This window comes from Pogonomyrmex barbatus, unplaced genomic scaffold, assembly GCF_055798465.1.
Source record: "Pogonomyrmex barbatus isolate J1 unplaced genomic scaffold, ASM5579846v1 scaffold12, whole genome shotgun sequence".
NCBI lineage: Eukaryota > Metazoa > Arthropoda > Insecta > Hymenoptera > Formicidae > Pogonomyrmex > Pogonomyrmex barbatus.
In genome coordinates, this window is record NW_028297108.1 from 6316036 (window position 1) to 6342070 (window position 26035).

The 26035-nt window shown below is 42.3% G+C and overlaps 1 protein-coding gene across 1 annotated transcript in view; it reads left to right on the top strand.

Moving 5' to 3' along the window:
- pio (zona pellucida domain-containing protein piopio) overlaps positions 1-26035 on the top strand; it is a 55872-nt gene that overhangs the window by 11368 nt on the left and 18469 nt on the right. Inside the window, exon 4 of the mRNA XM_011644822.3 lies at positions 15808-16022. Coding sequence (XP_011643124.1) covers positions 15808-16022 — 215 coding nt within the window. The remainder of the gene's footprint in view (positions 1-15807; positions 16023-26035) is intronic.

Consider the following 26035-nt stretch of genomic DNA (forward strand, 5'->3'; position numbering starts at 1 on the left):
TTTTCTTTTACATCGGCGCGGTCGGTGCAGAAAGTAATTAATCGAGCCGACGCGGCCAGGTGATTTCAACGAAAGGGAAAAGCATCGTTCGGAAGAGAGTCCTTTCCAGACGGGACCGAGCGACGACCTTCCTTGGAAGACATTGCTTTTGCTGGAAGGTGAACGCAGCCGTGCGACCTAGATTCCCATGTGGAAAGGAGCGGAGCCGCGCCGCGCCGCGCCGCGCCACGCCGCGCCGCGCCGCGCCGCGCCGCGCGTACGCGCGCGGGACGAACGGAGAGAGAACGATACGAGATATGAACGGCGCGAAATGAGATAAGATGACGATTATAATCCGGGACGGACGACGAGCGTGCATATCGTGTACGACGTCGCGGAATCGAAAGTCCCCCCCGCCGTTCGCTTGGCGTCGGACACTTTCAGCCTTTTACCTCGCGCAGTCAAACGACTCCGCGAGTCGTCGAATTTCACTTCGACGTATCGACGGGAAATGCACTCTTTGATTACACGGTGCATGGTAATACTCGCCTTTACTCGCTCGAAATCGCAAGTGGCAAACCTGTCTTCGATGTCCTGTCTGCCGATCGAGCGAAATCATCACGGGACATGCGCCGCCGACATGCGTCTCGTTCGCTCTGGTCCCGCCTCTGCGTGAAAAAAAAAGTCGCGAGTGAAAATGAGAGTGATATGCTAATTATATTTAATCTCTTTTTAATATTAGATTCTTTTTTTATTAGATATCGATTAACTCGATCGAGGATACTTCTGTAAAAAGTCGTAATTTATGAACTTGTGAATGGAAATGAATTAACTTGTAAGATTGCATTTTAGTAAAATTGATTCAATATTTCAGTGCACTACTGAGTTTCATAATTCTCTGAATACTTCTATTCAGCAATTTCTAGATGTTTTATGAGATGACGATTAATGAGCGAAACAAACACACTATTTTCATCGTGACAATGATGAATCGAAAATCCTCGTTGAAGTCCGCAGGCGCTTTCGGACTTTTACTTTTTGTCGTTTGTTCCGCCGAGGCATCTCATGAAACGAGATGAAGGAAAATGAAATTGTTCCGTTCTGCCCTGATAAGAAACTAGACACGCGTCCTCTACATTATTATCACTTTTGTTTATTCTTCTTACAAATGATTTGGCGTTTACTCTTAACATGTTTACTTTACGCTGATGATGTTATCTGTTAAAGCTAATTTACTTTCTAACTTGCTTCAAGATCCAATTTGTACGCAAGCTTGTTTCTTATCGCGACGTATAAACAGACTTTCGCTGAACATTTCCGAATGCCCCATTATGAAATTCTCATGTAATTATAATCAAATTTACTCTGCCCTACATGTATATTTGTACAGTTCAAGTACACTCACATGTACGTTTGATGAATTTCTTCATCACAAATTTAATTACAGATCTCGAAGTCATATTTCATTTCGCATTTTTATTTTCATTTTATCCTCGTACGTTTTGAAATCGATTTGATATTCAAATTCGATATTTGATGATTACTTTCTTTTTTCGTTATTCTAGAAAGATTTTTAGTCCAATTTTTATATTGTAAAATGCTATTACCATTGAAATCAAGTAAAATAAGCTGTTTAATGCATCTTAAACTGTTATTTCTGCGTTCTCGAAGAGAAACCGTCAGCTTTCAAAGAAAGTATTTTTTTCGCATTCTGCCTTTACATGCGAACGTTCGCTTTCGCGAAGGACGAAACTATTATTCTCGTACATTACAATACCTGCAGCCGCGTTTCCACATACGCAAACTTGGCCATGCTGATTACCACACTAAACGTTTAATCGCTACAGTTTTTTTTACTCTCCCTGTCTTCTGCCCTATTAAATACAATAATATCATAAAAAACGCATGTATCAAATTGCATGTTATTTCGCTTATTGCTAATGCAGTTAACTGATGCTCATTAAAAGCGAGTTCTCGGAGAAATCATCGTTTTCCGCTAGAAAAAAAATCGCGATCTTTAATTAAGTACACTCTCTTATTCTAAAGACATTCTAAAATCATGAGGTAGAAACTATTTTGCAGAAACTATTTTGAACGATCATGTAGACATCGCGATTTCCAATAGAAAGAGAAAAATAAATTTCCTTAATGTATACATGTAATGTACGCATAAACAGCACTCGGAAAATGCTTAATTTCTGAGAATACGTCGGATTGATATAATAAAAGATACACAGTCGCGGGATATGACGCGTCGCAAAAAAATTCAGGTCATGCGAATGGGATCGTGTACGTTTAAATGCCATTCGCATTCAGCGCATTTGAATACGTGTCATCTTTTTGTGCCCTCGAGGAATTTTTTCACACCGCCTTTATATTCATACCGAATGTTCATCATAAAGTTATCACCACGCTCTTTAATGCGCGATAATTCAAGGCTGTTGGCGTTATCGCAGCGACATAATTATAAAAATTACTAAGAAAAAATATCTCTCATTAGGACTATTCCTCGATCGAGCGACGCGTTATTTATTTTCTTATGCATATTTCTTCCGAAGATAAAATTGCACGTAGAATTCACTTTTGCAAGTTTTGTTATTTTAATTCTCCTGGGAAATCTTAGTCAATAGAACTGATTACGTACATATTTGCACGCGCAAACACACATCCGCTCGCTGGAACTTTATAGTATAGAGAATATCCGTGACGCAAATATCCGTATGCAGTATCCGAAGTGATATCTTTCCCGATTTGTGGTAATTTGTTTTTATACGCGATCGAAGAATTTATTTGTGAAAACCGAAGAGATTGAACAAAAGAGAAAAAGAGATGGAAAATTATTTGCAATATATACATATATTCGCAAATAATTTTTCATAATTTTTGTCTCTCTCACAAATAAATTCACAATTATTTGCAAATATATATATTTATTCGCAAATAATTTTTATAATCCTTCTCTCTTTATAAATAAATTCCCGATCAGATTTATATAATCGAAGCTTTATCCCGATATCGGAATTGCGTCATTTACCACGACTTATCGATCGATCTTGCTGCTGCATCGAATTAGTTATACGCTTAACTTTACGTAGCAATACGATGTACTAATGTACTTTACATTTTATCGTTGATTCGACATCATTATCTTTTAATCTGGTTTCATCATTACGGCGCACTTACGTCACGTCCAGCGATCAACGATGATGCCTTGATAGATTAGATGTAATGACTTGATATATTTTTTTTTTTATAACCATCCGTTCGACTTTTTTTGTCCGCGTCTCCCAGTCGAGATAACAAATTGGTCATTATGTTAAATGACGATTGTCTTACGACTAGCATACCCCCTTTTCCAAGACAAGAAGCTTCGCTGCTATCGCTTTAGATTGATAATCGGATTTTGCTTCGCGCATTGAAGAGATGTATGTTACAGCACTCGCTATTCCTTCGGTTTCGTCGCCGCGTTTATATTAATCTGGACATGATAACCGATTACCGTTGAGTTCACCAATACTACCGATACAAGCTTCCTCTCGTAATAAAGTTACCGGTGAATATGCTGAAATGTGTGCACGTTCGCACGCGTGCATGTCGCTTGTAAATCGGCAATTATCGTCGATGACCCGGCGGGCAGCGTTACGGTAGGATCGTAAATAGGATGAGAACAGGAGGTTATAAATGATCCTGCCTAATGACGATTGCAGGATCGTTAAACGGCGCGCACGCGGTTCCCCTTTCGTGTCTCCCCTTCGCGTATCCCGTTACCCGCGAATTTATTCCGATCAGTTTTCACGATCCGCTTACACGTGAAAATCAACATCTGACGCGTGCAATTACGATAGTTCGTAGTTAGTTAACGGTCGTAGCCCGTTAGCCGTTCAATTAAAATATCTTCTCGACGGAGAGCTCTCGAAGCTTGTAGGAAGCTTCCTTCAATTAAACGCCATAATGGGAGGCTCGTTTTTTTTTTTTTTCAAGCTACCGATTTTCTATTTACGTTTATTCCTTTTTGTTTTAAATACGGCTTATTTTAACGATTTGTTACGAGGTACCTCTTCAATATTAATCATTACCGATGATGTAATGATAACATTATATCATATTTTCACAGCCGTTCGTTTTGTCTCTCCCGTCACGGTCATACGTCATTCGATACGCGATGTAAGTCACGGGTAATCCGGGTGGAGGCTGAAATGAATTGGCTGAGAAGCGATCGTCCGAGCGATTGCGTGCGCGATCGAGGGGGAGATTCGCAGGGGCATCGATCCGCGACACGGCTCGCCGCGTTTCTCCCCGGAAGCTTCGAAGTGTCGACAAACGGCCGTCGGAATTAGGGACACTATCGCGCTATTAAACGGAGGATCTTCAATCGCGGGGAGGCGGTGCGGGGGGAGGGGGGAGGGAGAGGGGGAAGGCGGCATTGTCGAAGGGTTCGCGCGGCGCTCACAATGAGGGATCGGGTGGGAAGAGACGGTGAATTCAACGCGCGCGAAAGGATCGCACGATTGAGCCGCTCGAGGAAATATACCGTTCCGTTTTACTTCAAAATGCCCGAACCGATAACGGTATACCTTATGTGGAATCCATGACAATTCATTCGTTGCCTCACGTTCGCGTCGCCTGGCCAGACGTCGTTTGCGTCGTAAGAATCAATATGACCGAGCGGAGCCGTTAGAATTGCGCGAAACAATCATCGAACTCGGCATGCCCCGAGACGATCGACGTCTCCATTTTCTCCTTTCTCTATTTCTTTCTCTATTTTTTTATTATGTATCTTGATCCAGCAAGTTTACTATATTAATATACAACAATTCATCAATCTTCTTTTTTTTCATATCACTCTTCTCGGTAAGGTACTAGTAAAACAAGCAACATAATTGAAATAAATTGAGGATACGATCTCGTTGGAACATCGACGATTACCGCGTACCAGCTTAGATGGAATACCTAATTGGCGTGCGCGCGCGGACGTGATTAAAATATAAGATAATAGATCCACGATATGAATTCCTTTTGTGAGAGAAATGAATGATGGATTCTCACGAGTCGCATAGAGGCATGAACGAACCTTGGGACCAACCCTGAGGTCAATCGTTGACTTTTTTTTTTTTCATAATAATTCTTCTTCGCGATTTCGCCGCGATCAGAAACAGACGCGGCTCCAGGGTCATTAATCACGCGAACGAGCGTTACGTCGACGCGGCAAATTGGCCGACCGGGCCGAGGCGGGGAGTTTAATGCTTGGCAAGCGATGCGCCGAGAGTGGAAACGCGAGGTCCCTTGTGACGAATGGCGTCGCCGGAAATATCACTGCACGCAAGTATCCCCGCTGCATACTGCATACTGCCGACCTCGAATAGTAAATCGAAGTAATTGCGCCATACGCGTGGTGATGATTATCCTACGATGAAACGCGGCGATACAATTAATATCGAGATCGTAATGTACTCTGCGAGCTTATATATTTAAAACTTCGATCGATGCTTATCATCGATCGAAGTTTTAAATATATTCAATGGCAAATTTATTAAATGTTTCTATTGTACGCCGCAGTATGCAGTTATCAAATGTAAAAAAATCATTAAAACGGTTGGTAACATGTGATACAGACGACTTTAATAAATTATAAACGAAAAGAAGGTAAAATACATTTTTTTTTAATTTCGAGGTATGAAAAAGGATGTGACAAAGAAGCTAGCCATTGTCACTCTTTTTGAGTATCACACATGTTAAAATATGTCCATTTTAGATTCGTTCGAGAAAGACGATTTTCTCTGAAAATAAAGAGCGTATTTTGAACAATAGATACTCGTTGTTACGAAGGCTGTTATCGATGCATTGCACGACGAGACACACAATATGGCAACATTAATGGTACAAACGGCGAACATCGCAATGACACGGTTTCGTTCTCTCATGTGTAAGAGCAATTAGCGTCCGGAAAACGGATTGCCGATATTTTATCTCGCTTTATTCCAAACGGATTGCCTTCCGCGCCCCACCGAAGGCACGCATACCCATTGTGAATGACAACCAGAGCAAGGAATCTCCTTCCCGTGTAAAAGTGACCGATGACGCCCAGGCGTCAAGGTTGTCAGACCGCAGCAACCGGCGAACCTGACGAAGAACCCTCGCGGAGAGTCGGAAACATCGGCAGAAGAGCCGTCCAACGTCGATTTACTATTATTCAAAATAAGCGACCCGACGTGGCTGGCAGCGTAACGAATGATAGGGCGTGCAGCGACTGTGGAACCGCCCGTTGAAGGCGGATATAAAAGCACCTTCAGAGTCCGCGACGAAGATGCACCGAAGCGAGTCGATCGCGCCAAGGCTGCGAGAATCACTCGAGTTGGAAGAGGAAGCCTTCTGTTTCTTCAATTCCTCGCGATGGCACGAAAACACGCATCACATGATATACGACCGTAATTGATACTGGGAGACAAAAATTCATCTGTTTTTTTTTTTTTTCTATTTTTTTTAAATCACTCAAAACGTCTTATTACGCGCATGAACTTTTGAGTGTTTGATAAATATTTTTCATCACACTTGTAACATATGAAAATGATTATTTAAATACTCTCTATTAGAGTTTATCTTTACTTCTCACAATTGTATGCAATGACATATTAATTTGCGTCGTAGAGAAATCATCATTGGACAAAATGGCAGAAATTATTTTTCCATTTTGTTTACGAGGAGTAACTTCCATAACGTTGACTATTAATTTTTTTCTTTACGAACGCAATATCCGTGCCTCGGAGAGTTAAACGGCGGATGGTGCCATCGGTGGGAGGTCGAGAGGCGAGGAAATCGTGAAGAGATAACGAGAGAGCCGGCCAGGGCCGCGGTACGATGCGATGTGATGCGATGCGATGCGTTGATTCGCGGATAAGCATCGCGAGAACCGAGCGGGCAATCGGTGCCTTTGTTCGCGTCGGAAAAAACAATACCAGTGGGGAAAGATATACGCCATTATCTCGAAAGTACGAAAGTGGATTAGATTTTTTTCTTAGTCACCCAATCCTGTAGTTCGAATTATCGTATTCCTCGGTCCCCGCTTTATCTTCGGCCACTCGTTTAACTGTTCGCGCTGGATTTGGCCGGACGATGTAACAGAATATGTCGTGCGAATAAAGGCGCGGTTTTAGTACCGTTTTCTGGAAACCAAATCGTTATGTCAGTCGAGTTTCGTGTCCCGTTTCACGGCTAGAATCGCGATACGTTCCGAAACCGGACTCAGATCCATCCAACTACGGCAATCAAGTTTGCGGGATCAGATTTGAAGCGTTGCGTTTTTGCCAGAAACAGTTCCTTTCCTTTCCAATATCAATCCCGTTCAAGCAACGCTATTTACTCGTAAAAAGTTTTACGAAACAGCCTCTCTATAAATATCTCTGACGGGACCATCATCTTCCCGCGAACAATATTGACCGAGCACTTTGGACCCCCGGTGCCGGCTGGCTCGCACAATTTGCTTGTCTTTTCAAGGTCGCGACAATTACTCAGGAATCCCGATACGAACAGTTTCCTTAGAGCGCTGCTCGTCCGCCGGATTGCTCTTACACTCGCTCGTTCCTCGACGGGCTGGAGATCGTCGAGCGTGATTGCCCGGTACCTTTCAGAGCGCCTTGCGTGCGAAAGACCACCGACGATTTCGTTTCCAGTATCGGATCCCAATTTCATCGGAATCCCCGATTTCGTTTCCGCGAAATTTATCTCGCGCCGTACCCCTTGATTTCGCGGTCTCACGGCTTTTGGCGTCGATCCTCCGATCCTCCGATCTTGCACAACGAGTAAATACGAGCGCTCGAAAAACAGAGATCCTTTGTCGCTACATTCGGAGGTGTGGTCCGAGTAACGGATCGTGGAAATTGCATATGATATGTATACTGGTTACCTCGCCAGATGTAACCTTGCGCGTCTTCACGTATCACGTACGTAATACTTCCTTGCGTAATACAATCCGCTGCGCAAATCATCTATCATTATTCGCGATTCTTTCCCGCGGCCATTCAATTTAAAGTTACATCCTTTTTGCTTTAAAACATTGGCAAAATCCCGGCTTGAGATCGAAATCGCCACGCGAGGTGGCGATCGCACCGTGGCGATGTATTCAAATCGCTCGATGTCTATAAAGTATCTAAGAGGACCAGGACATCTTGGGGGGGGGGGGGGGCAGGATCTTCTTCTCTGTACACCAGACGCGTTCTCTTTACGCATCTAGAACTGTAATCTCGATCGCAGTTCAAATACCTAGTCCCGCCGGATTCGCAGAGTCACGTAACTGTATGTTTCGTGTCATTTGCATCTCTACGTGTGACGCATCGAATTGTTATTGTAGAATTATATCCAGATAACGGATAAACATACAAATATAATTTATATTTAATTCCGGCTTTCTTGCATTAAATTTCCATTACACAGAAAAAAATTAGTCTTAAATCTAGACAAATGTTTTTTATATTTAAGCAAGAATATTATAATCTTAAAAATTTTGGTCTTGATTTTATTGAATTTATATTGAGGCAAGTATAAGTACCTTTGCTCAACTCAAAACTAAAAATTTTCCATATAAAAATTATAATTCGAGTCGAAATTTTGATTCTTGATTAAATCTTTAATTTTACATTGTAGCAGAAGTTAAAATATTAAGATTTAATCATGATAATTTGCTCCTAAACCGTAAACCTTAAAAATATTACAAATTTCCTTTTTCACTGTCTGCAGTGTTAAAATAGTGTTAATTTAAAGTAGAAGTTAAAGTAGTAAGATAGATTTGTTTAATATTAATATTCTTGCTTATGTATGAGAATATATAGTCTTGATATTTTGTTTTTCTGTGTATGTATCGACATTTATAATTAGTTTTACTTCGACGAAAGAACGGAAGGCCGCGCCTGAGATCTCTTACTTAACGGAAAACGGCGGTTCTTGGGACCGGAAGGGTGCACTTACGCACGCATTTATGCTCACTTCATTCCGTGCATCCTTCGTGGAAATTGTACTAATGTTGCGCGACACGTGCATATCGTCGGACAAACGTTACTCGGAAGAGTTCATCAAGGGAAGTGCGCGCCTTAAGCACGAGTATGCACGCAATGCGGGACGGTACAGGAGTCACGTTTTTCGCAAAAAAAAAGTCTCGCTATCGCATCTGCAACGACAAAATATAACAAATGCATTGTGCGTTTTATGTGACGTTTTGTATAGGAGAGGCTCCGTAAGAGCGCCGGTGTCATTTCCGGTTGCTAGCGGGACTACGATGCGGACGATGCGGACGCAAAACGCGTGCAATATGACAGTTATAAGATGGTCGGCAAACCAATGGAAACTGCGTTTCGCAGTTCTAACGGAATTCACGTAGCGTTGACCGATCGTTAGAGTCGATGTACACTTACATAATTTGTCCCGGGTTTAATTTCCGGGTCGTCGTCGACGAAAACTACCGCTATCCACGATTTTCAAAAGCGGAGCTGCTGTCTCGTGAAACGCGACATGATATACCAAACGTTATAATTTTCCTCGCTCGCAGAAAATTCGTAAATTTGTGTATTGTTGAAATAGGAAAAAAGACGGACTACTAGCATAAAAGATACCGGACAACAATTAAATTGCATTTAAGGTTACATAAATATAAGAACAGTTGATGAAAGATGAAAGATGTAGAGATGTGATTTACAGCATAGTTGGAAAGTCAACCTGATCATCGAGTAAATATGTTGTATGAAACTTGATGCTAACATTAACATTTTTGCAATTTGAGATAAGCTGCAGGATTTCAGTGAAATTTCGTAAAGCCTACATCCGGCGATCTCTGCCGAAAATCTTAATGAGCGTTACGACCTAGGTGTTTTACGTAGATGTTCACTCACCAGGGTGTTCTCTCTCCGGATATTCTCCGAGCCGCTGGTCGAATCTTTTGATTTCGTCACGAGTTTCTTGTAGCGGGATTCGCGAAAGCGAGATGATTCGACGATTATGCAAATTAATCGCTGCTGAATTTTGAATCGTTAATCTCGTTCTGCTGGACGACTTGTCGCAACCGCGTCGCTAATTGCTCGTCCAAAATTTCACATTGCGAATCGTCAATTTGTCTCCAAGATTGGATTGATTATTCGCGAAAGATTGTGTGTACACAGAAAAAAAATTAAACTTAAATCAAGACTATACATTCTCATATGTAAATAAAAATATTATAATCTTCTTAAAAAAGTTTTAGTTTTAAATTGAGCAAAAATAATATTTCAATCAACACAAATCAAGACTAGAATTTTTAAGAAGAATTTTATAATATTTTTGCTTATATTGAGAATATTTAGCTTGATTTTAATTTTAATTTTAATTTGTTTCTGTGTATATTCTCATGTATAAGCAAAAGAGAGTATTATAATCTTTATATAGGAGATTCTTTAGTATTGAGTTGAGCAGAAGAAAAACTCGCATACAATACAAATTCAGATCAAGACTAGAATTTCAGAAAATCAAGATTCAAGACTAAAAAATTTTCAAGAAGACGAGAATACATTTACAACGAGAATATTCGATTTCAAATTAATTTTTTTTTTTGTGTATCAAATTCGACGCGGCAAATATACTTTCGATCGGAAATCATTCGTCTTGTTTCCGAACGAAAGAAAAAAAATTCTAGCTCCGTGTCGCGCGCGTATGTGCACATGCTATATAATCCAAACGGACTATTACTCGCGTAATTTTCTACACGTTTTCCGGAGAATCGCGTGCGCGATTTGCCGCGTGACGTTGCCCGCGTCGCTGGCGAAGCGAGTTTGACGACAGGAAGTACGACGTCGCGCATTCGCTTGTGTTCCCGATATCTTATGCCGCTCGTGTCCATCACGTGTGCATTAAAATCTCACGCACGAAAGGTACTGAAGGTTTCTTACGTAACATCGTGCGTGACTGCGGCTCTCGCAGTTCGATCGATCGTTTCACCGTTCGATTTCGCTAATTCCTCCGACATCGGCGTACGTTTATCACCCACTTTTTACAACATAAATAAACATTGTAACTCTCGGTTCCGTTAAGGAACTCGTCCATATTGAATCTCGATACGCTTTGTGTTCCACAATTTCCATATCTTAACACCGTACCTTCATTAGGTATCGTCGTATTTACATTACCTAATTGTTATCCGTAATTAATTTTCTTTTTCTGATCGTCTGAAAAGATTTAATGGTGTAGATTGCAGTCGGTGGAGTACAATGTAATTCGCAACGGTATTTACGGAAGATTGCTGTTAATTTCCCTTTATACATTTTAACGTCCTGAATTACGTGGCGTGTTCACAGCGACTCGGATTAATTATTACCGTAACCATGAGGTCGCTGAACCGCGGAAGAATTCAAAAAAGTATCGCTTTACCAAAGACGCGGTCAGTCAAGGCGGATTTTACCGAATCCGTGACACGACGTGTACATAAGAATGGCACGTTATTGTGTAACGAGTACAACGTACGCTTTGTCTTCATTCTCTATCTCGAAAGATCTAAGCAAGATCCAGTTAGGATACGACTCGTTTCCACGCAAATGTCATTGCGAAATACAAACGCCTCGTGTGTTTGTTAATTTGTTCATTTAAAAAAAAAAAAAAAAAAGGAAAAGCCACATTTGCATTCCTATGAATGGCAATTTATTTTTACGTCGGAAAGAAAAAAATCACGAATTGTATCGAGGCGGTTTTCAATTCGCGTCGTCTTTGTCTCGGGCGGTTACTTGTCTATTATTTCGTACGTGCAAAAAAACGAAGTACGCACGGGAGAACGTGCAAACGTCACGCGGCAATTTATTTCATAACGAGAACGCGCACGCTGCACGCGCAGTTCATCATCCCTCAGCTCGATACTATCCGGTAATATAGTTCTTCGTTGCCGAGGCTGACACGCGGCGCCGCTCTCTCATCGCGTCTCACAATCGGACGATCTCGCAGCAGCAATTCCCGCTCGGAAGCGCGTAAGATGAGTTTCAGCGAAAACAGGATGGAAAAAAAAAAAAAAAAGAAAAACGGACGGGAGATGCGAAGGCGTCTACCTGATAGAAACCGGGCGGAAGTCGCGTAGCGAGTAAGGCTCGCGTGTCGTTTGCAAATTGCACCCGCTCGGAGGAACGTCTTCGTCGGCACGCCTTTGTTTTGCCCTTCGGGAACCGTGAGTCAGAGGCGGAAAAAGAAAAGAATACGCGCGTCCGTGTGTGAAAGCGAGTGATGTATGTATGCGATGTACGGCGCGGCGGGAAAGAGGAGAAAAAGTCGCGAGAAAAAGGAAAAAGGAACCGAGTAAAATCGAGAGAGAGAAGGGCTCGTCGGCATTTTTATCCGCCTTAACGCCCACCGCCGTCGATACCAGAATTCGGCGTATACGTTCGAATCGTGGCCCGTGTCACCTGACGCGAGGAGACGCCTAAAGGTCAAATACCTTCGACTTCCGGCTCGCGCGACTTGGATCACGGCGATACGCCAAATGATTCCGCTCGAAAATAAATGATGTCGTGACGAGCCGCTGGTATTCTTAGGCATCATTAGCTGGTATTCTTGAGTATCTATCTATTGTAAAATTGATTCTAAATGATGATACCAGATAATCATACACACACAGCTCTGATGATGTAATGATAGAAAATTTGTAAAGGATACTTGTAACTGTGCATATATGTTTACGGCGCAGTTAGCTTTGCCCTAAAGCTAGCGTATCTTTCGCAGAATATCTCGTACGTATACAATTCAACACACATTTCTGTAATTTATTTCGAGACACCGTTTAATTATTTATCTGCGACATTAACTTAATTTGTTAATACTGCTTTCATCAAATTTACATTACAACCAACTTTTATTCTCAAAAGTTGTAGATTCTCCGAAATTGTGAGTAAAATCTGCGGGAAAATTGAGCATTTTTCGCCCTATCCGCATCTTCATTTCTTTTTCTTCTTTTCTTTTCTGAATCCGTTATACGTTGGAAAGCCGAAATAAATAGCATGGAAGCATGAACATGGCCGGTCATCGACCTCGAGGATTCCGAGATTCTCTTGAGGTCCCACCTCGATATTTCCGACGGTGATCAAAGGCCCAACGTTACGAGGAGCGGTGCCATTTAACTTTTCGCGTGCCGTTAATTGCTTCGCGGTTGGGCATCGTTCCTCAATTCAATGATGAGAAAGAACACCTCAATAGCACTAAGGAAACGCTCGTCAAACATGACTTTTGATTGTCCAATTGAAAATTGGGACTTCCGTAATTATCTATCTTGCCCAAGACTGCCAACGTAAAACCAACGTAAAAGAAATGACAGACGAGAGAAAATAAAAAATGAATATAAATATACTTTCTTTATATATATATATATATATATATATATATATATATATATATATAAAACTGATTTTTATACGTTACGTTTAATATTTATGTACTTCTTATCACACTTCTTTGTAAAAAAATATTTTTCTAACTGATAATAACTAATAAAGAGAATATGTATGCTTACAAAATGTTTAACTTAAATCTAAAAAAATATGCGCGTATGATGCAAATAATAATGCATTAATAGCCTCCGATTATTCTTTTTTATGTTTTATTAATTTTTATATATTCGGTTATTAGCATCACTTTCTTTTCTAATGAAGGTTCTGTGTAAGCGAAACGTCCAACTTTAAATTTTATTTATGTTATTTTTACTTGTATTTTCGATATATGTTATCAATAAATATTTTGATTATTATTTTAAACGATACTTATTTTTGCTCGTTTGTCGATCTTTTACATACTTATTGTTTAATAAACGAATATCTTGGATTATTCTGATTACACAAAAAAATAAGTCTTAAATCAAGACAAATATTCTCACACATATAAATAAGAATATTATAATCTTGTTAAATATATTAATCTTTGTTTGATGAATTTATATTGATGCAAATATTACTCTTGCTCAACTCAAGACTAAAAATCCTTCATATGAAAATCATATTAATATTCTTGTTTAGTATAAGAATATATAATTTTGATTTAAGGCTAATTTTTTTCTGTCTAGAAATATCTTGCTTTGCAAAAACAATTATCGACATGTCGCGATACTTCCATGACGGATAATGACTAAATAAGACACCTCATGACAAAAACAGGAAGAGAGCACTGGTATATTCGACGTGACTGCCTACAAAGTCAACAAGTCAAGTTCACAACTCTCCCATCATTGTTTCCCTGCGGGCTGATAATGATAATCCGCCGATGATTATTGTCATTACGACTCGCACTCGGTAAAAGATACGCGAGTCTCCCAATTTACTCGGCGCCGTGTTCTCTGTTCATCGCCCTGAGGTAGTTTTAATGAATTTTCTGAGGCGATAATCCGCGGCCTCATTAGACGCGATGAATGTGCACGGGCACCGTTTTAATTACTGGTAATGGTAGATTTGATCGATTACGTTCCCCCATCAGGCTAACGAGACGATATTTTACTGAGCGTAAATAAAAGGTAATATCGAAAGCGTTGCTTTGTGTACGCCGCGATCGCTAACATCGATGCGCGAACCATTGTTAACGATAACCATTCATTTCGCTGCGTGTTTAATTCTCATCGCGCATAAAAAAAAAAAAAGAAAAAAGAAAATACTGTGATCTGACTCCGCAATTTTACCCATTGCCGCGGCTTCGCAATGCATTTAATTGAAGTTCCCGCTAATTGTAATGCGATCGCGCGAAGTTGATGAACGAAATTGTAACGCCGAGCGGCTGCCACGTGATTTCACGCTACAGAAGCAATACTTACCGTTTCGGTGCGTGAATCGCATTTTTATTGCTTAATTAATCGCGAGCCAACGGATACGAGCCAATTTCCATCGGTATTGTGGAATTTTCGCCACGAGAAGTCAATTGAAGACCATTCACCTTTTTTAGCATTTTCGATTGTGATGAACAACGGCGGAGAGATGTTAAATGATTATTTATATTTGACGTTCTCGCATTCTTGAAAATCGAGAGAGCAATTCGTAACAGGTGAGCCGAGGTTATTAAACTTCGGGCTATTAACTTACGCGATTCGTCCGACGTGTCGGGCATTAATAACGACAGATTACCGTACGACGAATACAATGTCCGCGCGATAGTGATACATGGGGTTCGTTCGATGAGTGTATTCGATTCGTATCGTTGAGCGTCGCTGCTCATTCAAGTATATCTGACGCGTACGAATACAGCGTACGGATATCGAATTAATTAATCGCGCGAAGTGATCACCGTTACGCCATTGACGCCCAGAAAATATATCGATGTTCGATGACGCACCTCCAATCTAACATTTACGATCTAAATTCAATTTTATCGAATACAATGATAATCCGTGAATTAAATTCCTTAACTTGTAATCTTTAGATCTGCCCTAGGATTTTTTTGCCTTGGATCTATTACACAAAAGAAAAATTAGTCTTAAATCAAGATTATATATTCTCATAAGAATATAAGAATATTATAATCTTCATAAAATAATTTTAGTATTGATAGAAATACAGATATTCTCATATATATATATATATATATATATGAGCAAGCAATATTATAATTTTCATATAAGGGATCTTAAGTCGAGCAAAAGTAACACTTGCGTCAATATAAATTCAATCAAATGAAGATTAAAAGATTTTTAAGAAGATCATAATATTCTTGCTTATACGTGAAAATATTTTTCTTGATTTGAGATTAACCTTTTTTCCTGTGTACATTCTCATGTATAAGCAAGAATGTTGTAATAAATAATTTTTTTTTTTCTTCGAAATGTAACGTGTCTGCCTATTCATTTGTGGATTGTAACTTTTTCAGCGACCGCGACAATAGCGAGCACCGTGCAGATCGAGTGCGCGAGCGAGTCGATAATAGTTCACATCTCGACGGAGGGCAACACGGACTTCCACGGTCTGGTCTATCCACGCGGCTTGTCGAAGAACAGTTCCTGTTTGCAGGAGTACAGGAGTCAGCCCGCTCCGATCATCTACAATCTGCCGCTCAGATCCTGCAACACCATGCCTACCGAATTGGTGAGTTTTCCCTCTACGAATCATCTTTACATCACTCGAGACACTTTGTGCGTGTCTTTTCGTTGCGTCTACAAATTTTTTAAAATTCGTCTTTGTGCCTAGTTCTGTTCCTATATATATATATATATATATCTTCCTTCGTTGTTTATCGCCCGATAGACAGCGGTGTAAATTATCGTGTGCAAGCCAATTAAATTATTACCTATTATCTTAACAAGCGCCATGGAATTATCGCGGAGAAGGAGGCGGGAGGGGGAGGCAACCACCATTATTACGTTGCATCACCCGTTGCTGCACCTTTGACCGATCGTTTTAATTCGGTTTATCGCCTCTCCACCCGTTTAAGTGCGCCGCGGCAATTTCCCGGTATTCAACGGTAGCGGTAATTACCAACGATATTCCTGCTTTATGACGGACACGGATCGAAATTATCGTGCCGAAAGGCACGAGGAGTTCGATTAGAGGTATAAATCGGTGGCGATACTCGTAATCTTCGATTCGTGCGTGACGCAAGCTCCATTCATTTCATTTTCCCTGCTTATTCCGACACACCTGACTCGGAAACTTGCACTTATCGCGCATTACGGCATCACGGCCGTACGTTAATTCGTTGCTTCGAGCCAGAATTTTAATTTGTTGTATTTATTACGTACAACATATGTTAAGTGTATAAAATTAAATGAGCGAAAAACGAGTAGAAAAATTATGTATATTATTTTCATTAGTATATGATGAATTTTTTCGTTCCAATTCACTTGACGAGTGAAAAATTAGACGATGAAAATTAGCTAGTAAAAATGTCGTCGTTAATATTGCGTGAGGAAAATTGAACAGACTTAAATATTTCCCCTAAAGATACCGAAGAGTATCTCAGAGTCCGGAGGAAGGAAATTCTGTATGATGTAGATGTAATCCTATGTAACAAGCACTGATATTATCGCAACAGTCACGCGACGCAAGCGTTATTAACATGCCTAATATTATTGCAACTATTGTTATTACGTCATTATGTCATTATTATTATTATTATTATTATTATCACGGCCACAATGTACACACACCGAGGGAAAAGAAATACATGGTTGTTTGCGGTCGAATATCTCGACACGTATATCGCGGTCGCCGCAAAGATCGCGATCACCCATACGTTCGTAGACGTAGATAAGGATAAAAAAAGGAAGGAAATATCGAGGCGTGAATACACGCGCGAGTACACGCTCGAAGAAACGAGGCGCATCAGTAGTGGCCGGGGGATAAGCAAAGTGGTGGACGGAAATACGGTGGCGATGGTGTGATGATGATGGTGATGATGATGGTGGTGGTGGTGGTGGTGGTGGTGGTGGTGGTGGTGGTGGTGGTGGTGGTGGTGGTGGTGGTGGTGGTGGTGGTGGTGGTGGTGGTGGTGGTGGTGGTGGTGGTGGTGGTGGTGGTGGTGGTGGTGGTGGTGGTGGTGGTGGTGGTGGTGGTGGTGGTGGTGGTGGTGGTGGTGGTGGTGGTGGTGGTGCTGGTGGAAGACACGTTGGTGTAACGAGGGAATCGTGTGTCGAGGCGAGAGATCGTTTCCTTGCCATACCATAACTGGACCGTTATGTGACCGGACTTACGGCCTTCTTCTTGGCAACGTTACGAGAGATATATATACAGGGTGTACCGGAATTAGAACAAGTGCTTTTTATCGTGGCTCCTCCGTCGAGATTAGACGGTGCTTTTCCTTCGTCGAATTGCCTTCGTCAGGAAACGCCATTATGTATTTTTTTTCTATTTACTTTCACAGAAGATTTATCTGTGTAAGATTATTATTTATCTCCAGTTTTTTTATCTTCGTAATTAAGCTACAAAAATTATATTAAAGTTAATTTGAAATTACTAGAGGAATATAAGCTTCTTATTTTTAATTATTGGAAGATTAGCGATTAAGATAAAATAAAAAGAATTAAAAAATATTTTTAGTATTTTATCGAGAAGAAATGATTTTTGTCACGAGTTGTCAAGATTGAAATAAACGTACAATAGTTTTAGCACACTCTGTACGCAATATGCGTGCGATTGAGTTCTACGTTACGTCTTATGTCGGCATACACACGTGCGTGCATTGTGTCTTTAATGGGCCGCTACTCGACTCCTTTTTTTCATTTGCCTATAATGAACCGAGCGTTAAAAATACAATATGCAATATGACTCTGCAACCGTGAGCATCGTGTGGCCGAGTTCAATTACTGAGATGATTACGACGCGCGATATTACTGTCGTATGCGAATTCACAGCCTATTCTTTATTCATCCCCCGGAGTCAACAACAAGTTCAGAAACTGAATAACTCAATAACTTCTCCCGGGATCGATAATTAAAGTGTAGCGTCGGAATTTATTTCGAAGACATTTCATAAATTCGTTCTCGCGAGATGTGAATGATCGCCCGGCGATGGATATCGTGGTGATTGCGACAATTTAGAAACGGTCAGTCCGCAGCCCCCGTGGGGTTGATATAATGAAGCGGCGAGCGTGTCGCGTGATGTAGAGACGTGACGCCGGGGGATTTTCTAATCGTCGGCTCGTCTCCGCGGGCCGCGAAGCGCTCGCATAAATACGCATAAACAGCTCGTGTTCGAGCTCGTGCTTCGAACGAAGGCACCTATGCGGCAAGGGAGCGGCAAGTAATCGCCGGGTGTGCGAGCGTGTGACTATGAATTACATTCGGCGTATGACCAACGCGATCCACCGGGGGGGGGGGGGGGGGAGAGACGAGTAGCTCGCAGCTGTTGTCTCTCGCTCCTCCTCTGCAACGCAGATGCGAAACGTGCCGGAGTCGCTGACTCCTTAACGAATCGCTCGCTCCGCTCGATCGCGGCCCGATGATAAACGCCGAGCGGGTCCCGAGGCGATGCGGAACCGCCTCGGTATCCTCTCCGGCGTGCCGAGATGATTAGAAGCGCGTTCAGCGCGATAATCGCGCGGCGACGATAACGTGCCTTCTCGCGCGGCGAACTCAATCGCGCGCGAATGGACGTTAGAACCTAGAAATATATAATAACGGCGATATATCAGGCGAGCTGAGGTACTGAAGTGTTGTAATTGGAAAGTATATATATATATATTTACGTGCGATTTTATCATTCGCGTATCTTTCGCATGAAATACGCGCGCATTCCTGCGACCCTTTACGTCTCGACCAATTATTTATTACGACGCGGCCGTCCTTATTAGCGTCATTAATACTTAACGAATTGAATTCATCATCATCGGTCGTTTGCATTTGTCGGTATATACATTCGCGCGATGCGAGGCTAGAAGAATTTGCCGCTTTGGTGCAAACGCGGCCGAGCATGCATCCGACAATTTTGATTGATTAACGTACAATACCGCACTGTTCCGCGTCACCTGCGTCACCTCGGAAGGCCGAAGGTGCGACGACAACGACGACGATGACGGTGACGATGACGACGGATTCCTCGGATGGAGAGGAGAGACTGGTTTCCCCCGGCTTTTAATGGCAACAACACCTACCGCCGACACACCGAGAGGCTGCATAATTTAAGGGACGGCACGCCGAAGGGAACAATAATTCGCGGCGGCTCGCTCGTAAGACGAGGTCAGATAAGGTGAGGGGGAGTCTTTGACCTCCGCGTGTACGAGCGGTTCCCGGTGGTTTCTCGACGGTGAATCTCACCGGCGTGGGCGTCGCGAGCGCGAACCATCGTGGTCGCAGTCGCACCGTGAAACATGCGTCGTCGGTTTTTCCACGCGTACGCACTAAATCGACGACGTCACGCCACCTCGGCGTTCCCGCATAAATCCGCGCCCGTTTGGTCCGTTCCACTCTCGGGCTATATTTGGGCAAAAGTGCAAACGCTGAAGTTAATGTCGAAATTAATATCAGGTTTCTACAACCATTCGCGCGATGACTCTAATGACAGAATATTAAATTTGGGAAAGAGGGGGTTGGATTATCTTTATTAGAAATATCGAGTTTGGTTTTTTTTTTTTTTTATGCAATGAAGGATAGAAACGTCCTCCCTTTTTTCGATTATCGTCATTGTTCCATTCGTCTTCTGATTTCAAGAAATTTTAGAAATTTAAAAAAATTTTTTTAAATCTTAGACTTTAAAAAATTTCTGCATTATGCATATAAACATTTTCTTCAAATTTATGCCCGTCGCGTTTTTATACATTCATCTAACTCTCGCGAGCTCTCGAAACTTTCCTTATAAATAATTCTACGTTGGAGGCCAGCAATAAAATCACAAGGATTGAGATGTAAAATCGTCTTCTTATGAATTTTACGACTTCGAGACTTCAACTCTTCACTTTTTTCCCCACTTGCAGCGACGAGGATTTAAGTTGAGCATCGAGTGGGTCGGTTTGCTATCTTGAAGGCAGTGACGTGAGCTTTGCCCACGCCAGTATCGTAAAAGTCCGTGATCGGTTTAATTTGTATCCTCGAGTGCATATTCATATTTATATAAATTTTCATAGCTTTCTCGAAGTTCCGCGAGCAGGCTTGCAATTAAATTCATCATTAAGATACACACCACAAATCTATATGAAATACATAAAAATATATTTTTATTTTATTTGAACCGATAACAGCTTTATAATTATCAAGAAATAACTATACGGAAATCGTTAAATATATGTAAATATTTATTACAAGTAAAATTTTTAATTTATTACTAATCTTTAACTATTAATGATTGAAACAAATTATATCAATATAAAGCAAATTTATTATAATTTTTATATGATTGAGAAATTGTGTGTCAATCTATTAATAGAGGAGAAATATGTCCAAGAAGAAATATGTCAAATTTCGCCAAGAGGGAAACTCGTCTTGCCAGAAATGGCTACGCGAGATTTAAGAGTTGAGTCTGTCGAAATCGGCAACTTTCTCTTAATCTTCAAAAAGATGGACCACTATGTAGACCACTTATTATTATATAAGTTGGTTTTTTCGAATTTCTTTTTTCCACTCCTTACTCGATCCTTTTCTCTTATTTTTTTTTTTAAATATATTGGATATTTTTACTTTTTAGTGGCTCTTTGCTCCTTTTTAAATTTTCGCTTAATAGTTTTTGTCTTAAGAAGATCTATATCACGGTTGATGATCTTTATACGCGTAAAATCAACTCGGTGACTCTTCTATCAAAGAGAATATCGAATCCTGAAGAAAAAATTCACCAGAGGTAGTCAGACCAGTTCGACAATGCGTACAGCGCATTCGCCATTTCTGCACCGCCTACCTGCAACGCGCGTTTATTTTATCCCAACTTTATACGCTTAATTTATTTACCGACGTTCCGTTAAAAAATCCACCGACTCATTTGGAACGCACGGATAAACTTAAATTTAACATTAATTTAAGTCACGTCGTTAACAAGAAGAAACGTCTTTACGCTTTACAATCGCCATCAACTCGTACAACCGGAACAAATTTGATTATTTAAAGACCATCGTTCGCCTTGGCACTATGCAAACGTAAAAAAATGCATAAATATACGCACTTAGAAAAAGGAAAAATTCTCTCGACTTTCTCATTTATCATTTTCATGATTATTTTCGCTGCTCATAAAATAACTGTATGAATATAAGTTACGACTATGCGTAAATATTTATTACAAAATAAAAAGAATTAAAATTTGCTATTATTCTATAATTTAATAATTTAATAGAAATATTAGATAAATATATATTAATATATTAATAGATATAATTCTGATCAAAAATAAAATAGGACATTTCACAATATTAATTACGTAATGCACTTTCATCAGCAGTAGCGATTAAATGACCGTATGAATTTCTCATCAGCGATGTTGGTCGTCCATAAAAAGAGATTACGTCATCTTAATAACGGTGTCAACTGACGAGCGAATATAACACCGATAAAAGATCGAAATTAATAGTTACAATGGTCCTTAATTGGCTATTTAATCGACACGATAAATTTATAATTCCCCGGACCTGATGTAACCGTGATCGCAAGCTAATTTTAATGCGATTCAATTATCGCTCGATTATCTCTCGATTCTGCGAACGCGCCGCGCCACCGGCATGATATATCGCCGGTGTCGGATTTACGTCGTAAAAATCATTAACGGAATCGTTGCGCGCGGCGAAATTATAAGACGTCCGATCGCAGACGCGGAACGCGGTAAAAATCGGGTATACGCTAAATCATGTCGCGTGTTGAGCGCGAATCGCGCGCGACTCGCTCGCGGCTAGAGGCGCGTCGCTGGCATCCTGTTCCTGAGCAGCACAGGCAGCCTCGGCCGAGTCGGGTGTCCTTGACTACGGCCTTGCAAATGCATCGCGTTGCACACGCGTGCACTACGTGTAGACACACACGCACGCGAACGCATGTTTACGCGCGCGCGCGGTAGCCGCCGATTAATCGGACGTAGCCGAGTTATTATAATCGGGTAACGATCGGACGACGGGGCTTTTCAGGTTTTGCGCGGATCGCCGCCGTGCCGCTCTGCTCAGGTACGTAGGTACGATTATCGTGAGTATCGCATTAGGCGAGGTAACGTGTGTAACGATCTGGCGATCCGCGTTTAGCTTTCGCCGATGGCGTCAAGTCGCGCCGCGGGAGGCCGGGCGTTGTTCTCCACTCTCCGGCTCTCGTTCTCATGGCACCTTCGTCCCGGCATCTTCATCCGCGTAAAATTCCCCGATCTCGCTCTCGTTACGACGGAAAGTCGCTCGTCGTTGTCCGTGTTTTCCCAGAAGTTTCCCAGAAACTTCGCGCGTTGCCCAAGACAAGATCGAGATAGCGATTTCCACATTTTTATTTTCTCGCTCCTCCAATTGAATCGTTACGGAATTTTTCCGCCGTTCATGGGCCAGTTCAGATGCACGAGAACACCGTCGATTCGTGTTTATGCCGCTAACGCTCACCGCTCCGGATCATTATTCAAATTAATGCGGTGTCACAGACCTTCCCCGACCGTTAGAAAGAAACGGAGAGGAATAAATATTTCAAGGAATAAATATTTCGTTCTCGAGTGTTCTCCATCCTATAAAAAAAAGAAGGGGAGAAATAAAGGAATGGAATGGAAGGAGATGTACGTCCACTCGTGGAGAGCCATTTGTTTGATAAATAACCAGGTTTGCCACACGCGTACTCACACGTAGCTCGTTTCTTTCGAGTTTAATCTCCGCGCATCTCCTCGCGGGGAAACATAAATCGCGAAGTATTAAACGATGGATATCCACGATGATCATCCATCCGGATGACGTGGCGAGATAATTAAAAAAGGGCAATAAGTCGAAAAGCGTCATTATTGTTCGACGGAAAGCAGCATCCGTCTCCTTCCGATGGGATCCACCGGTATATCCCCGCGTATATCCGTCTGCGCAGCAGGCGGCGCGTCCTCTCGCACCACCGCCATTAAGCCGGGGCGAACGGTGCCCTTGCTACAGAAAGGCCGGATAATATCTTCCTAGTAGTGAGGTAACCACCGGTTACAGGCGAACCGCGCCATTCCTCTCCTCGAGGCCCAATTAAATCGTAAAATCGTAGCCCCGGGGCTTGGAAATTACACGCCGCTTTTACCCCTCGCTCGCCGGTCGCTCCCTTAGCGACAGTCCTTTTTGCTCGGCCTATCGTTTCTAAGGGCTGCACACACCCTACTTTACGGGCGGCGTGATCGATGATTAAACTCGACGACTCGGAAGTTTCCACGGAGGAATTAATTCGCGTTACGGAGTTGCGGAATTTTTCTCAGCCTCAGTTTGTCCAGAAAGGGGACGTATTAAATATACGTTGCCGTCGTAATGCAACCTCGCCGTCCTTGAGAATCCTAAAGCATCAAAATGGAAGTCCTGATTTAAAGCATTTAAACGAGATTGCAGGTAACGTGCTACGTAAATTAAATATGGTAATTCCCTAGTTAAATGCTTCATAGCTGTCACGTCTAAACAGCGTCCGCTTTAATTTTTCTGACGAATAAAGTACAGACTCGGGGGATTATGAACGTGTAAGAGTATCGCGATATTCTGCAAAATGTACAAACAAAGTCTCTCTCTCTCTCTCTCTCTCTCGAGAGAGAGAGAGAGAGAGAGAGAGAGAGAAAGAGAGAGAGAGGATGAACGTCACTCGAGGCACGGGCGGCTATAATTTTGTGCTCTTACGCGCCGTATAATCATTGGCGTAAGGAAACGTTGTGAGAAAGGACTTGTTGATGCGCAACGTGGTCATCTCACGATTACCTTATAGTGCCCACATGCCGCCGGCATATATCTTTGGAACCCAAGAATTAATGGTCGACTTTCACCTCTTTCGCCTCGCCTGAAACGAATCGCGACTTTTCGTTCCACCCGCTTAAACGCCGCCATTAGTGGGGCAAAAAAGAAACGGAAATTTTTTTTTTCAATGCTCGTCAATCTCTCGAAAACTTTATCGGTAACGGTAAAATTACATATCCTTTAAGTTTTCATTCCCGATAATTTCGCGATGATTATACTCGAACGATTCTATGATTAATGCGTTTCTTCTGCTTTTAACGGTTAGGCCTCGATACGCGTCAGATGCAACGGACGTAACGGGCACGCAAAATATCCACGTGACTCATAATGCGGAGTAAACGACGAGACAATGATCGTCACGATGACCACTTTACACGTGATGCATGCGTCAGATGCGTTTAAGTTAACGGACGTCTCGCGTTTTTCCCCCCCCCCCCCCGTTTTTTTCATCCGCGGAAAATCGGCACGAGCTGCGAGACCGAGGGGTGTCCGGCTTCCCGAAGCGTTCATCGTCCAGCAACTCGCGCGCGCACTCGAATACGTCGTAATGATCTTCCCCCTCCTGTCCCTCCCCCCTCCCCTCCCTTCTTTGGCAAAAAGTCACACGTGGCATTTTAATGCACGCCGGACGGCGTCCTCTGTCACGGTGCGTTACGGCTTCTAATAGTAACACCGTTACGCCGCCCCGTTACGTTTTCACGACGGCACGAGTTCGCCGTACCCACCACCGGAAGGAAAAGACCGATTCACTTTGATGATGCGTAAGCGATAAATGAAGAATCGCGAGGAGTGACGAACGAGATCCGTATCAGTCGTCGTATAGTGCCCTCTCATCCTGCGCTGATGATCATCCTCCGGGTTTCGCGACGCGACGCCTCGGCGCCAGGAATAACACTCGGCCCTGGAGCTTGATCTGATGCACGATTAATTTATTTGAATACACGCTCGACGTGCGTGTAAGCGAGAGATCGAGACGATGAAAAATACGCGCGAACGAATCATGAATCGACGTTCTCCAGTGAGCCAATCCTCGATCGGATTGAGAGTCACTGTCGCATACGTGACGACTGGCAGGGCATTCCGAGAATCTCGTAAGGGTCGGAGAAGAAGCTGCTCGCTTTCTGCACACGGTGGGTAAAGCCGAGATGCTGCGTCCACCAGCTCGACAACTCCTTTTTAAACGAGCCATTGTTCTGCAGTTTAAATGCTCGCGAATTTAAATGCAGCCTTGCGGAGTTTCCATTGACTCGGCGAGTATCCGTCGCTCCGAGACGAATCGGTCGACAATGTTTAATTAACTTTCACCTCTGAACTGACAAATTGACAAGAGTGTACAAATGAATTCGGAGTAACGATCCGACGCGACATCTTTAACGCGCACCTAATTATTAAACGAATCGTTGATGGACAACGTGATCAATGGGAGACCTCCCGTCGCAGGTAATCGTATAACGATAAAGCACTTACTCTCTATAGATCTTTTCAAGGAGATCTCAGAGATAGGATTCTTTCTCCATGAGAGCCACTGTATACAGGTACCCGGTGCTCCTGAGAGTGTATTGGATCAACGTATAGGTCCTCTCAACCTCGTTGACCTCTGACTGAGGGCGAGCAGGCACCTCGGCGCAGGCACCGCCGCGTCGACTGGTCTTTTTTTTTTTTTCAAACCGACTGAGGACGGCTGCTCGCAAGGATACTCGGCCGTAACACCGCGGCAAGACCGGTCTCCTCTTTTACCGAAGAGACTCGGCCTCCCTTTTCTATCTTGGCC